Raw genomic sequence first — 16,513 nt, 5'->3', positions numbered from 1 at the left:
TCAATTTGTGATTCTTCATTGCATAATAAAATATTAGAGTTTAAATAAGCCATATGAATTCTTTAGGCCAACTGCTTTGTTTCTGGATTAGGAAATGGAAGCCCAGAGAAGTTAAACGGTTTTTTCACTAATTCAGCAAGCTATTTTCGAAGCAAATTCTTCTGACTTCTAGTTTACTCTTACTTTGACTTGTAATTCTAATAAGCCCTTATTCCTTTTGACCTTGAAAAAGAACTTGCTGGTGTTAAAATCTAGATTGTCTGACTGTAGTCTCTGAATTCAAGTGCTTAAGTGAGCAAATTTTACAATTTGGCTATAGTTTCTTTGAAAACTTAAGTTAATATAAAGGTTCATCTTTTCTAAAGTAATTCAATAATTAAGGAAGCAATTATTGAAAGATAGAAAATTAGGTGAAATTAATGTATGACCTTTTGTGATCTCTAGATTTTTTCTATTGTGTAAGATACAATGCTATTAGAAATTGAAGTTTAAATTTCTTGATATCCTGAATTTTACCTTAAAATGCTAAGTGATTTCATATGTAAATTTATGTTTATTTTAACCACGTTTAAATGGGGTAGTACTTCCATGGAGATACCGCCTCAGAAACCCAAGGGGAGGGGTCGCTGTGAGTCCAATCCACTTGATGGCAGTGGGTTTGGTGTTTTAGTGAACAGTGTAGGAGCCCTGGTGGTGCAGTGGTTAAGCACATGGCTGTTAACCGAAAGGTTAGCAGTTTTAAATGCACCAGCAGCTTTACCAGAGGAAAGACCTGGCTGTCAGATCATGTGATTTCAGCCTTGAAACTCCTAGGGAGCAGTTCTGCTCTGTCCTGTGGGGTGTTAGGAGTTGGAATAGTGTATGATTCCACTTATTTGAAATATCTAGAATAGGCAAACATATAGAATCAAAAATTTATTAATAGTTACCAGAGACCAGGGGAAGGGAAAATGGAGAATTATTGCTGAAAGGATACTTAGTTTCTGTTTAGGGTGCTGAAAAATTTTTGGAAATGAATAATGGTGGTGCTTGTACAACATGATGAATGTAATTAATGTACTGAATTGTATACTTAAAAATGATTAGAATGCAAAAGTTCAGTTATATCTTAAAACAATATATTTTTTATAAATTATTCAAAGATTCGTTCATGTACCTTCTGTAGGCCTAATATTGGTCTTAGAACTCTGAGTCAGGGATAGCTTACTCCATTAAGTAATTTTTAAAAACACTTGAAATGCTTCATAAATATTTGCCTTCTTCTAAGATTAACAAGCTCTGTATGTGTGGAGGAAGACATAACATACTAATAATAAATGTAATTTGTATTATCCATGCTGCTTCAGGAAAGATTAAACCCACTGCCATTGAGTCAATTCTGACTCATAACAACCCATAGGGTTTCCAAGGTTGTAAATCTTTATGGAATCAGACTGCCTTGTCTTTTTCCTGCTGCCCGGCTGGTGGGTTCAAACTCTGCCGACCTTTTGGTTAGCAGCAGAATGCCTTAGCCACCACACCACCAGAGCTCCTTTCAGGAAAGATTACAGCATTGAAATCCCTATGGGGAAGTTCTACTCTGCACTATAGGGTTGTTTTGATTCGGAATTGACTTGGTAGCTGTAGGTTTAGTGGGTTGGTATGTTACCCAATAAAATTAACCTCTGAAGTCAAGGTTGTAAAGACTCCTGTTTGGCATTATGTTTGTTATAAAGGAAAATTTGAGCGATGCTGTGAATTATAGAGAGTTGGTGAAATAACCATTAAAGGTCCTTTAAACCTGTCTTACAATTGTTATTGTCCTTTTACTTAGTTTTTGTCCATTAAAACATCTGGTCTGTTCACTCAGCAATCCATTTAGCCATTCAAATGGTGGTGTTCCATGGCCAAATAGACAAGGCTATTTGTTTATTATTTGATTTCACATTTGTGGGAGGCAAGAAGCTCGGGTTTTGAAATTCAAGTAATGATTTTTTTAAATTTTTCTTCACACAGAAGGCTAGACCATCTATAATACAGGTAAATGATTCTTTTTAAAATTTTTATATCTTTTTTTCCAGAAGTATGCTCAGTGGAATACTATAATTTTGCCAATGATGTATTTTATTCTAGGATACTGTAACACTTTGTTCCTACCCTTTTGTCTTTGATGCCCAAGCCAAGACCAAAATGTTGCAGACTGATGCTGAACTACAGATGCAGGTATCATATATTAACAATTATTTCCTTTTCTGTGTTTTTCTCATCTTAGACATTCAGTTATAATTTTTCCTGGTAGGAGAGAGTATATTTGGATCAAATAACTCTGAGAACCATTCTAATTTTTTTCCCAGCAATTTTATGCTGAATATAACACATGTGTGACTGTGCGTTTATGTAAATCAGGGCCTGGTGAATTTTTTTTCTGTAGAGGCCTAGATAGTAGGTATTTTAAGCTTTGTGGTCTCTGTTGCAAGTAATTAACTCTGTCATAACATAAAAGCCTCCATAGACAATATGTCAATGAATGAGTGTGGGTATGCTTTTATAAACTTTATACGTACACTGAAATTTGAGTGTAAAATTCACATGCCACAAAATATTCTTCTTTTGATTTTTTTCAATTATTTAAAAATTGAAAATGGTTGTTAGCTCAAGCTGTACAGAAATAGGCAGCCGGTTAGGTTTAACTGCAAAGCCAGCTGTGATTGACAATCCCTGATGTAGACAGAGATAATTCAGTGGAGCTTGTAATACTTTATTGGATAAAGAAAGTTATAGAGATCTATTAATAGTGTATTTTAAATGTACATTTTTATTATAAAATAGAATTGATTTTGACAAGCCTACAAAAGGCATTTGTGAATTATCTACCCTTGGTAGATATATAGTGTCATTCCTTTCTTTCTTCATCTGTCTCTCTGTCTCTCTCCAGCTTTCTCTCTATCCATCTATCTATACATATCTATTTTCATAGTGATATGTTCATGATATGACAAAGGTTTTCTAGAGAAGATTGACATTTTTCAGAGAATAACAACTATTTAATTAGTGGTTATTAGGTTTCTTTTACTGTCATTTTGTAAGTCATGTTTCTTCAATTGCAGTCTTCATTTTAGTCTTAATCACTTTCCTGCAACTGGTTATGGCTCATATGGTTCATAAATTGTTTCAGTCAATCTGTTTGAGTTCAGATTTGAAAGATTTGTGTGCTCTGTACATAAGTAACTTACAATCTACTCTGAAAATTAGAAGGGTAAAAGGATACAATAGAGGTGCTGTCAGTTCTCTGCGATCCAGAGGCACAGCTGGCTGCCCTTTGGATGTGCGTCGAGTAATTGTTGTCTTGGGTATGCCATTCCAGGTAGCAGTTAATGGAGCCAACCTGCAGAATGTCTTCATGCTTCTCACCCTGGAGCCTTTGCTGGCCAGAAGCCCCTTCCTGGTCCTTCACGTTCGCAGAAACAACCTCGTTGGAGATGCCCTAAGAGAGCTCAGCATTCATTCTGATATTGATTTGAAAAAGCCTCTCAAAGTAATCTCCTTCAGTATATTCCTCTAAATCTTCATAGGTTCTTTAAATAGTGTTGATGAAGCAGCAAAGATCTTGTTATAACTGCAGAGGGGAGCCATTCATTATTACACTTTTATTCATTTTGTTGTTGTTGTGTGCTGTTGAGTTGATTCTGACTTAATAGTGACCCATAGCATTACTTGGGCTATAATCTTTATGACAGCAGATCTGCAGAGCATCTGGTGGGTTCATATTGCCAACCTTTTGGTTAGCAGCTGAGCGCTTAACCCTTGGGCCACCAGGGCTGTTTTCATCCAGTTTACAAATATTTAATAATATCTTTCTGTCAAGTCACCAAAAGAACATCTCAACATAACATCAGAGAAAAATGCCAAAGGAGTCTTTGAAAGATCAGAGGGTTTTCTCTGTCTGCTTTTGCTATTGGTGTTGTAACTGTCCCATTCGTACCAAAATCAAGTAAAGAACAGCAAAAACAAAAGCTTTATGCAAAAATAATCAAGCCACCATCTAGGAAAATTTTGGTTGTCAGAGATTTAAGAGAAAGAAGATAAAATAGGAGAACAGAAAGGTAGTAAGATAGTCTGGAAAGCTTTGGGCCTATTATGATAGGCATGCTTAAACAAAAAAGTCTAAATGCATTGTTGTGGAGTTGATTCCAATTCAGACTTTATACCCTCTTCTGTAAAGATTTATAGCCTTGGAAACCCTATGAGGCTACTCTGTCCTATAGGGTCGTTATGAGTCAGAATCGATTCAATGGCAGAGGGTAGGAAATGTTTATGGAAGCAGACTGCCACATCTTTCTCCCATGGAGGGGCTGATGAGTTTGAACTGCTGACCTTTTGGTTAGCAGCCAAGAGCTTAACCACTGTGCCACCTGTGCTCCTTAGGAATGCTTAGCACCCAGATATTAATAAATTAAGAAACTGTTTCTCCCAAGACCATGTATGTATATTTATATTACTGATTATTCCCAGAGTTTAGCACAATGCTTGGGACACAGTAGATGTTCAATAAATAATTAAGGAATTATTTGCAGTTGTTTGAGGTTGTTCATATTTTCCTTCAGACAACTTCCATATCTCTATTTCTAATCCTGTTACAAGCTCCACTTATAGAAGCCTAGTAGACAAGAAGCTAAACTAATTTTCTCCATGATATTGTCAACCTTGCCAAAGTTTCCGACCAGTAGCATCAATCCACCATCAATCTACCTGAGAGTTCTCCCTAGAATTTCTGGGTTATATTTTTAATACTATGTTTTTCTTTGCCCTCTAATCAGAGTAGTGGCTAAGGCATTTGACTGCTAACCAGAAGGCTTGTGGTTCAAACCCACCAGCCACTCCTCAGAAGGAAGGTTGAGCAATCTACTTCCGTAGTGATACTGCCTCAGAAACCCAGGGAGGGGTCGCTATGAGTCGGGTCCAACTCAACGGCACATAACAAAAACAACAACTATTCTTAATCATTAATTAAGATGAGAGAGTTCTTGCTTAGTAGCATGTCTGAGTTAAGTCTTCTGGCAGCTGTCTAGTGGTGATCAGAGTCCTAGTTCTGTGCCTATATTGACTCTCACCCTTTTCTAGTCAACCTTGAACATAATCATAAGGATAAGCTTTCCTGAATGCTTCTTTCAGCTCTCTGCCTGAGTCCTTAGCTGTAAAATGAAAGCACTGATGATAATCCCCATATATAAGACTTTTCTGAGGATTAGAACAGACTTTACATGCTGGCACAAAATATGCTTTCAGCAAACACTATTTATTGGCTTGTTGTCTTCATTAACTTCCATGACCATTACAGGTCCAAGACACCTGATTACAGCCCCTCATGGAGCCCATTTCTGTGGCTGCTTATAATGTCTTCCTTCCTTCCATTAGGAGCTCTGGTAATGCAGTGCCTAAGGCATTTGACTGCTAACCAGGAGGTTGGTAATCCAGTGCACCAGTTACTTCAAGAACCCCATTGAAACTAATTTCTTCGCATAAGTTTTTCTTTCTTCATTAATCGTTGCTTTTCTCTGTGTGCTAAAACATTTACCTCTAAGTATCTATTTGTTCTTTGAAAATAAAATGTATTCTCTAATGCTTGTCTTGGGGGCTCTGGTAGCATACTGCCTAAGGCACTTGACTGCTAACCAGAAGGCTGGCGGTTCAAACCCACCAGCCACTCCTCAGAAGGAAGATGGGGCAATCTACTTCCATAATGATACTGCCTCAGAAACCCAAGGAGGAGTCGCTATGAGTCAGGTCCGACTCAACGGCATATAACAACAACGCTTGTCTTATGCTTGTCTTACTGCTCCAAATAGATGGTACACTCTTACCATCTTTGTATCTCTTGAATCATCTGGTAAAAATTTTGTGTTTATAAGTGCTTTATTAAAAATTGATACTACCAGCAAGATAAAACAGATGTTGTTGTTGTTATGTGCCGTTGAGTCAAACCTGACTCATAGCGACCCCTCCTTGGGTTTCCGAGGCAGTATCACTATGGAAGCAGGATTGCCCAACCTTCCTTCCGAGGAGTGGCTGGTGGGTTTGAACCGCCACCCGTCTGGTTAGCAGGCAAATGTCTTAGCCACTATGCAACAGATACACCTTACAATTTTTGTTGCTTCTATATATTCTCTATAACGTCTTTCTCCCCTTGTCTTGACTTTGGAAAAATTTACTAACAAAAAAAAAAAAGATAAGATTTACCATTGGTGTGGTTGTTAGGTGCTGTCAAGTCTGCTCCCACTCGCAGTGATCGTTACGTGTACAACAGAACAAAGCACTGCCTCTTCCATCTTCACAGTTTTTGCTGTGTTTGAGCCCATTGTTGCAGTCAGTGCATCATTCCATCTCATTGAGGGTCTTCCTCTTTTTTACTGACCTTCTACTTTACTAAGCATAATGTTCTCCAGGGATTGGTCCTTCCTGATAACATGTCCAAAATAAGTGAGACAAAGTCTTCTGTCCTTACTTTTAAGGAGCATTCTGGCTGTACTTTTCCCAGGACAGATTTGTTTGTACTTCTAGAAATCCATGTTGTTGTTGTTGTTGTTATGTGCCATAGAGTCGGACCCGACTCATAGCGCCCCTCCTTGGGTTTCCGAGGCAGTATCACTATGGAAGTAGATTGCCCCATCTTCCTTCCGAGGAGTGGCTGGTGGGTTTGAACTGCCAGCCTTCTGGTTAGCAGTCAAGTGCCTTAGGTACTACGATACCAGAGCTCCCATAGTAATTCAATATTCTTCACTAACACCATAATTCAAATGCATTGATTCTTCTTTGGTCTTCCTTATTCACTGTCCAGCTTTCTCATGCATATGAAATAATTGAAAATACCATGGCTTAAGTCAGATGCATTTTACTTCTCAAAGTGATATCATTTTAAAACTTCAAGCTCAATGCATTATGTCATTTGGCTTCTTGACTGCTGCTTTCATGGGTGTTGATTGTGGATCCAAGTAAAATGAAATCCTTGACAACTTCAGCATTTTCCCCATTAAATATTTAAATATTAAAAACTTAATATAGATTTCCCCAAAGCATTAATTCTGTTTTCATGTTTTAAAGGTAATCTTTGATGGGGAAGAGGCAGTGGATGCTGGTGGTGTTACAAAAGAGTTCTTTCTTTTACTATTAAAAGAGCTTTTGAATCCCATCTATGGAATGTTTACCTATTATCAGGATTCTAATCTCTTGTGGTTTTCAGATACGGTAAGTTAGTGATGTCACAATTAAAGAAAATAATCTTTATTTTTGTTGTCAGAACAATCCTGACTTCAGACTTCACAGAGGGAAGAATAACAAAGATAATACTTTAAAATGTCTAAATACTGTACCCAGTCTGCGATTTTTACTTCTTGCTGAGACCTATAGTGCATATTATCTGCTGTCAGCTCCACATCCATTTCTAGTAGTAAGATCCAGGTCATGTTATCTTTGAAAAGGTGAAAAGAACAGTGTGGTAAAGAAATTGATTTTATGACACATGGAAGGATAGTAGTTAAATATGTCTTATTTTTATAGTAATGATATTGTACACACATATGTACATAATTTATTTTTTAAAATTCAGTAGTAAAGCTAAGGCTTTAAAAGTGTTCTAATTTCAAACAGATTATAATGTAGTTCTTTTTCTATCAGAATGTTCTCCATAGGTCTGTATTATTCCAGTAGGTAGCAACTAGCCATATGTGGCTATTTAAATTCAAATTAATTAAGATTAAACATTAAAATTTATTTCTTTGTTCATACTAGCCATATTTCAAATGCTCATTAGACATGTGAAGCTGGGACAGCCTAGACAAGAACATTGTCCATGTTTTATTGGACACCACTGTTCTAGACAATTATAAACTGTTCTCTGTATCCTGAGATGAGCTATAAATGCTAAATGTTCTCTACATTGCATCTTTTGAGGGTCATTGAACTTTTGGCAGGGGTGTTTCTCTGCTTCAGGTGGTAACTAAATATTAAGCAGATAATCGTTCTTTCGTATTGAAAATATGTTGAGGTAAATTGTATTTTGAAGGCACCAAACACAGTATTTCTTTTTAACACATTTGCATGCATTCTAAAAAGTGTTTTGTAGAGCACAACTGGTTTCACCTGATTGGCATAATCTGTGGACTAGCTATCTACAACTCCACTGTGGTTGATCTCCACTTCCCATTGGCTCTCTACAAGAAATTACTGAATGTAAAGCCTTGTTTGGAAGACTTAAAGGAGCTGTCACCCACTGAAGGAAGGTATAAAGCCAAAAGATAGGCAGATTGGTGTGGGAAGCTATTCTGGCTGCCTCAGCACCGGGATTAAAGCTGGAAGTATCATGTGTACAAGTTTGAATATATTGAACCGGTATGGTTAGACTCTGTTGTATATAATTTGTGTAAGATAAAGTTACATAGTTGCTTGCCTGAAGCATTGCATATGTTACCATAAGGGCAGAAGGAAAAAAAAGTTAAAAAAAAAGATCATTGCTCAAAGCTTTTATAGAAAAATCTTGATCAAAAGGAGATAAAACACAAAACAGAATTTCATATTCTCAGTGGAATTCAGACTTTGTGGACTTCTTTAGGCTGGGTGAGCCCCCAAAAGTATTGACCTGAGATATTCTTTGAACTTTAAACCTTAAACCAAGGCTGTTCCCTGAATGTTTTAATTAGTAAAATATGTCTGCTTTGAGCATTACACACTTTTAAATAATTATCTATGTGAGGTCAAATTGAGGTTGGATGGGAAGCTTAAGAGGCAGTAAGTTTAATGTTGAGAAGAATGGGGGGAATGGCGGCATATACTTGAAGAATGAAACCAGTGTCACTGAATTTACATGTAGAAATGGTTGAAATAGAGAGATCATAGCTACCCAGGAATACATAATAACCCCCACTTTACTTATCCTGAGCAAAAAATAAGGACTTTAGGACTTTACATGGTCCAAAATACAGGCAGAAAGAGTATTGAAAAACAAACCATGTTAGGTTTTTAACAGCTTTTTTGAGATATAATTTACATACCATACCAATTACCAATCTAAAGCAATTCAGTGACTTTTAATGTATTCACAGAGTGGTGCAACCATCACTGCAGTCAATTTTAGAATATTTTCATCATTCTGAAAAGAATCCCTCCACCTGTTACTTAATTCCTTTGGGGATATATAGGAGTAGAATTGCTAAGTCTATGGTAACCTTGTTGGGCTTTTTTGAAGAACTGCCAGACTATTTTCCAAAGCAGTGGAGCCATGTTTGTATGTTATTCTCTTGTTGGCTCTCAAAACCTCTTTATTCTTAAGTTTCTGTGTATTGATTTTGGGTAAAATAAGATCAAGTATATAAAAAGATACCATATCCTTGGCTTTCTGTACACAGTATAACCATTTTGGCTTCCACAAGAAAGAACACTCCATTTTTATGGAAAAAAAGATATCAGTATTAAAATGGAGTAGAAGAGGGCTAGTCTTGCATGTATCCACAAGGAATTACACTATCACACCTCCAGTATGGGATACCAGTGCCGAGAACCACAAAAGGGTGGGAGAGAGGGAGCACAGAGGGAAGAGAGAATGTAGAGGGAACATAAAAAAAATGGCAGAATAGACAGGAATAACTTCTTACAACTGAAAGAGAGAGAGAGAACAACAGGAGTCTGTGATACTTCTTTGCCAGCCTGGCCAAGAGTTATATATTTTTTTAAGTAGTGATTTTGGCTGGTTAACTGATACTAAAAAAAAAAAAAAAAACAACTGACTGCCATTGAGTCAGTTCCTATTTATATGGGCAATCCTACTTCCGTAGTGATACTGCCTCGGAAACCCAAGGAGGGGTCGCTATGAGTCAGGGCTGACTCGACGGCACATAACAACAACAACAACAACATAGGACAGAGTAGAAGTGCCCCATAGGGTTTCCAGGGCTGTAAATCTGTAAATTGTTTTTTTTTTACTCTTTTCTATTGTGATTTGGGTGAAAATTTACAGAGCAAATTCACTTTCCATACAGCAGTTGACATACACTTTGTTTCATCACATTGACTACAATTTCCCACAGTGCAGCAACTCTCCTCCTACTTCCTCCCAATAGTTACCTCTTCCCTGTGTCCATCCCTCCATACACTCCTGTGCCCTGAGCTGTCTCCCCATGTATAGACAGCCCTTCTTTCTCCCATGATTGTTCTCTCCAAGGAGTGTATTTGCCTAATGTAAATGTTTAGCTCATATGCCTGTCTTTTGTTTGCCTGGAAGCCATAGGAGTGGGTTCATTTCCAGACCTGAAGGGCAGCTAGTGGCCATAGTCTCAGGGCTTGCATCAGGCTCTATCAGACCAACAAACCTGGTCCCTTTTTTTTTTTTTTTAATGATTTTGAGTTTTGTTCCACATTGTTCTCCAACTCTATCAAGGATTTCCTACATAGATCCTCCTCTGAGTGGTTGACTCGGAAGCCAGGCACCATCTAGTTCTTCTGGTCTCGTGGTCATATGGGCTGAGGATCGCGTGGTGTACCAGTCACTTGGACTGATTGTTTCCATGGATCTTTGGTTTTCTTCATTCTTCTTTGCTCTAGACAAGGAGAGACTCATCATTGCATCTAGATGGCTGTTTGCAAGCTTTTAAGATCCTAGTCGCTACATGCCAAAGTAGGAGATGGAACAATGTTTTGTGTAGTATGTTATGCCATTTGCTCTTGATGTCCCCTGTGACTATGGTGCCGAGCCCACAAGTCCAACTACTCACTTCCTCTGGGTAGCTGGCTGTGGCTAAGAAGTGACTACAACCTTGCCCCTTGTCAGCTCTACTATACACCTGGGAATTCTTACAGAACATACCAATACACTTGAAGAAACATTGTCTGCCAACCCTACACATGGTCTTGAGCACACTCCCTGCTGCATAGACATACCTAATCGTTCAACTTGTCCAGCCATCTATCCACCCATATATCCATGTTTGCTTTCACTGACAATGCAGTACTGTATGTGCAAAAGGGTTCATCTTTGTTGTCTGCACCTTCCATGCACCTCTCTGTGTCTTCTTCTTCCTCAGTGCCACTGTGTTGATCACTCACATTTGGTACATTGTCCTTCTCTTCACCCAAATCAGTACTTGCCTCTACCTATGTTCCCTCCCCTCCCTTCCCACCCCTGGTAACCAACAAAGAAAATTTCCTTCCATATCTAAACCTTTCCTTGACTTTTTGCAATGATGGACTAATACAATATTTGTCTTTCTGTGATTGACTTATTTCACTCAGCATATCCTGCAAGTTCATCCAAGTTATGCAATTGCTAAAAAGGCAAGGAGGCCACATCTTCCAACCTACTCTAACCCAAGAGGAAGACAGTCACTATCAGTAACCCAAGGCCTATTCCTGCAAGGCCAGACATGCTGCCTCCCTCCAGCCCTTTTACCAACCATTCTTCCTAAAGCACCCACCACCTCTCTCCTGTGTTTGATAATTTGCTACAGTGGCCACACAGAACTCACAGATTATGGGGTTTATTAGGGAAGCACTTTATTACAATCCAAGTTCAGGAAAAATGCTCAGTCTCTCTCCGCCCGCCATCTCTCACCCAGCAGTCTCTCAGAGTCTCTCTCCCAACAGTTTATGTCCCTTGGTGTCTCTCTCAGCAATGTGTGTCTCTTGCGTCTCCTTCCCAGCAGCACATGTCTCTTTCAGCAGCGCATTTCTTCTCAGCAGTACATCCTTCTCACCCAGTAGTCAGAGAGAGTTCTGCCTCCAAGAGGCCTCCTTTTGAGCCCAGCAGAGTGGCCAAACTAGCCAATCATAACATGAGAATTCTAAGCACCTGAGAGAGAGTGGGAACCTCCCAGAACATTGCTTTGTGTTGTGCCCAACAGAAATACCCCAATGGATAACTTTTACAATCAGGAGCTCCTCAGTTGCTCACAGCACATTCTACCATGGCGTTTACAAAGACTTATGGCTAGAAAAGCCATACCAGGCAATTTACTACAATTGTTTGCAGATAGCAATTAGAATAGCAATGTTTTGCAGATTCTGTGTTACTCTTTAGGGTTGCATAGTATTCCATTGTGTGTATGTACCATAGTTTGATTATCTGTTCTTCAGTTGATAGGCACCTAGGTTGTTTCCATCTTTTGGCTATTGTAAATAGTGCTGCGATGAACACAGGTGTGCATATATCTGTTCTTGTCCTAGCTCTCACTTCTTTAGGATATATACCTGGTAATGGGATTGCTGGGTCAAATGGTATTGCTAATTCCAACTTTTTGAGGAATCACCATACCGCTTTCCACAGTGATTGTATCATTTGACAGTCCCACCAGTACTACATGAGAGTTCCAGTCTCTCCACATCCTTGCCAGCATTTGTTATTTTCTTTCTTGTTGAACTTTGCTACTAGTGGTGGGGCAAGATGGTATCTCATTGTTTTGACTTGCATCTCTCTAATGGCTAATGATCGTGAGCATTTCTTCATATCTACGTCCTATTTTTGTTAGTAGCAGCTGGAGTAAAGTTTGTTAGTGGCCATCTGAGGTGCAATTATTGGTTTTTCCCCATTTGGAGCAAAGAAAAGTGAAGAAAGTAAAAAAAAAAAAAATGGGAAAAATGAGTCTGCGTGACTAATGGACTACTCAAACACCCAGCCTCCATGAGCCTGAGACCAGAACTATTAGATAGATGGTACCCAGCTACTATTGCCAATGCTACTTGCTCTGGAAGGGATCACAGTAGAAGATCCTGGATAGAGTGGGAGAAAAATGTAGAACAAAACTAACAATCATTAAAAAAAAAAAAGATGACCAGGCTTGCTGATCTTATAGAAACTGGTGGAACCACAAAACTAAGGCCCTTAGTTACCCTTCAGGGCTAGAGCTGAACTCATCCCCATGGCTCAGCTTTCAGCCAAACAATACACAGACCAATTTGATGAGGGATAAAGCTCAGAATGTAGGGAGGAACCAGAAAGAAGGACAAAGGAAAATGGTAACCACATGGAGGAAGTGGGCAGAGTGCTGTTACATTGTGGGATTGCAATCAGTGTCACAAAAGAGACTGCGTATGAATTGTTGAATGGAAAAACAATTTGCTCTGTAAATTTTCACCCAAATCACAATTAAAAGTTAAAAATAAATAACAGTAATGTATTGTTTTGAGAGCTAGGCCATGATTGTTATTGGTTAAACACATTCCTCTTTTAAGAATACATTTTCCACTGCTCTTTAGTGTGACAGCCCATACAGAACCCCTTGCGTTAAAAAGTTAGGCGTTAAAATCTCTAAGTGGATGAGGCGACTTTGTAGCTTTTTTATGATGGAAAAATTATTCAGCTAATGCATATGGATGAAGCTAGTCTATAGTAACACCTCTTCATATATCTATTTCCAAGCAATACTAGGATTAAGAGAACACAGATATTCACATATAAGTCCATCTTCAATTTTTTTTATAAATCAAGTAGGATTTGTAAGTAGGAACAGGGAACAATTAATGGGTTTCTTATAAGTCTACTGCTGTAATTCTTTTCGGTGTGTAGGTACTTGGTTTTTTGTCAGCCTGGATTTATGTTTATTCTAGAATCTTCTTTTATAGATTTTTTTCTTGTAAACAATCTGGACATGTAACTGAAGAAGAACATTATTGCAATGTCTGATTTGCCTCTTTTTCTTTTTTGGTGGTTCTATGATTAGAAGTCTTCAAGAGCTTTTAGATTACCCCGGGGAAGATGTTGAGGAGACTTTCTGCCTCAACTTCACGGTAAGGATTACCACAGTTTACTTATTATGATTGTGGCCTTCTTTTTATGCTTACAAATCATGCTTAGCATTAGTTCTTCTCCAAATTAAAGAACAAATTCAGGGACTTCTCTGAATCAAACTATTTTCATCATAGTGTCTTGAGTGTTATAGGAGTTCAGAAACATGTTGAATGAATAAATAAATAATTAAGCTATACACTTAAGAAAATTACTGCATCATCAATTCTCTTTACCCCTGTTACATAGACATATATTAATACCAAAGTAATCAAAATTGAAAACAAATCAAAATCTTTTCTCCTTGATTGCACTTATTGGCAACTCTGTGTCTTAAAACAAAAGCTGTCTTTTTGGTGCATGTATGTTCTGACTCAGTTCTCTCTCTAATCTCAAGAATTTTCTGTGATAATATTCAGTCATTAAACTACACTTGTTCCTAAATCTTCTCTCATTCTGTTGAAGCACAAATGCTAAACAAGATTAAAATATTTCTTTTTTCCCCTTCATAGATCTGTCGAGAAAGCTATGGTGTGATTGAACAGAAGAAGCTGATACCTGGGGGAGAAAAAGTGACGGTGTGTAAGGATAACAGGTCAGTCTAGACTTTGGGCTGTTGCAGATGTCACCAGTTCCTTGCTTCTTTGCAGCTTTTCTTTTAAGACCAAGATTGAAATGAATTTTAATCTCACTTGTAGAGAAAATAAAGGCGATAGAACAAAAATTTTCAGATTTTAACGAATTTTATAGTAGAGTAAGCACTGCACCGGGATTTAGGAGATGACTGTCTTAGTCCTAGATCTATACCGAACTAGCTTTGATACAGAACATAATGTAAACTGTTTGATCTCAGTTTCCTCATCTGTAAAATGGAAATAATTATAGCTGCCCTGTCTATCTCATGAGGTGGCTAGAAGAATAAAGTGTAATAATTTATAGGAAAACATTTTTGAATCTAGTAACTAGAAGAGTACCTGACACAAAAATGATGAAGTATGTGTAGAATACAAATGATTGTCATAAATATGCTTACTATTTACTATAATTTTACTGCTGAAGAATTTATAATATAGGTTTCAAATTAAATTATTCTCTGCTTCATGAAAATGCAGGTACATCTAATTTTTCAGAACAATTCATGATATTTCTATTATGTCTTTGGAAAAGAGAAAAATCCCAACTTTGATTACTTTTGTATTAAATTACCAATGAGATTGCTGGTAATTTGTATGTTAATGAATTCGTTTACCAATACTGAACGCCTACTGTGTGCTAGGCATGTTGCTGGGTATAGGCAACGAATAGCCTCTGTCCTCGAAAAGCTCAAGATTAGATGGGAAATACCAGTATAAATGAATGATTGCAGTGGATGGTGGTGAGGATAAGCGAGTTATAGGCCAAACATCACAGAACCAGGGGAAAAACTTCTTGTTGTTAGGTGCTGTCGAGTCATCTCTAACTCATAGAGACCCTGTGCACAGCCGAACAAAACATGGCCCAGTCCTGTGCCAGCCTAACAATCTGCTATACCTGAGTCCATCATTGTAGCCACTGTGTCAGTTGACTAGAACACTATTATTGGACATTGAAGAATGCAAGTGGAGGAAAAACATTTTAGGCACAGGGAATAATGAGTCAAGACTGTCAGATAATGATGAGTATCTGTGGGGTAGGTGTTGGGGTATGGATGGAGGTTGGGTTTCATAGCATAGAAGTTGTCAAGAACTTGAATGGAACTTAGATGGGGACATGGCTGATAATTTTGGAAATAGACTTACGCGCAGGAAGATCCTTTACGAGGCTCGGATTAAGAGTGCTAAGGGCCACAATGGAGATAGTGGGAACAGACTTGTCTGTGTGTTAATTATGTAATCAGCAGGAGCTAGTGTCTGATTATACATGGATGGTATGAGAGAGCCAAATATTGATGGACAGCTGACTGAGAGGAAACAGTCTGTAGAGGAGGTTTGAAGGAAAAGGAATTCCATTTTGGGTAAGTTGATTTGTCTGTGTGATACCCAGCCAATTGTGTTTTGAGTTGGAGATTTACATGTGTCTGGAGAGAAGCCTTTATATGAGCATTTTGCTTGTTTAATTACTTATGTAAACCTCAGTCACTAGTGAATTTGAGACAACAATTTGAGAAGGCAGTGGTGAAATAAAAAAAAAAAAGTAGGACAGGGAAAATGTACATTCTGAGAGGAGGTATATACATTTATGTATATAAAAGACTCTCGACATGAAGATTTGGCAATCATTAGCATATAGGCTAGAGTTAGACATTCTTAAAGAATGAGGTTGTAGTAGGTGGTTAGAATGTGGGGGAAAGATGAGAGAATGAGCAGTCTCTACTTGAAAGCAAAGTTTAAAGTGTAGAAAAAGTTACAGATATAGAGAAGTTCGGTGCTGCTTGTCAGGATGTTGGGAAATTAAACTAATTCACTTTGGGCTTTAATTGGATCAAGGACACAAACAGAGATTTTGGAAAATATTACAGATAGAATAATTAACAGACCTGCTCTTCCATCCTTTCACATTTTAAATGATGGCAGTGTGGTCTAATGCAGCACTCAGTAATTTTCTGTCATGTCCACCAACCAGACTCTTCAGCAAGTTCTTGGGTTTAGGGAAAGTATGAGCTACAGTGCCAGAGTTCAGTGAAATGTTGCAGAAGCACTGAACATCTAAGTAAAACGACTTCATGTGATAAAGTTATCTTGGCTGTTGTTGTTGTTGTTAAGTGCCGTCGAGTCGTTTCCGACTCATAGC

General features: G+C 38.0%; 1 protein-coding gene across 1 annotated transcript in view; it reads left to right on the top strand.

Annotated features, from left to right (window-relative positions):
* The window catches only part of HERC3 (HECT and RLD domain containing E3 ubiquitin protein ligase 3), a 152,160-nt gene that overhangs the window by 113,381 nt on the left and 22,266 nt on the right, over positions 1-16,513 (top strand). The window contains exons 15-21 of the mRNA XM_007951696.2: positions 1,996-2,019; positions 2,113-2,202; positions 3,344-3,514; positions 7,078-7,221; positions 8,089-8,255; positions 13,680-13,746; positions 14,257-14,339. Coding sequence (XP_007949887.1) covers positions 1,996-2,019; positions 2,113-2,202; positions 3,344-3,514; positions 7,078-7,221; positions 8,089-8,255; positions 13,680-13,746; positions 14,257-14,339 — 746 coding nt within the window. The remainder of the gene's footprint in view (positions 1-1,995; positions 2,020-2,112; positions 2,203-3,343; positions 3,515-7,077; positions 7,222-8,088; positions 8,256-13,679; positions 13,747-14,256; positions 14,340-16,513) is intronic.

This window comes from Orycteropus afer, unplaced genomic scaffold (assembly GCF_000298275.1).
Source record: "Orycteropus afer afer isolate SDZICR_OR568_19922 unplaced genomic scaffold, OryAfe1.0 scaffold00309, whole genome shotgun sequence".
NCBI lineage: Eukaryota > Metazoa > Chordata > Mammalia > Tubulidentata > Orycteropodidae > Orycteropus > Orycteropus afer.
The sequence above is the reverse complement of the archived record's forward strand: the minus strand, read 5'-3'. Positions and strand labels throughout refer to the sequence as shown.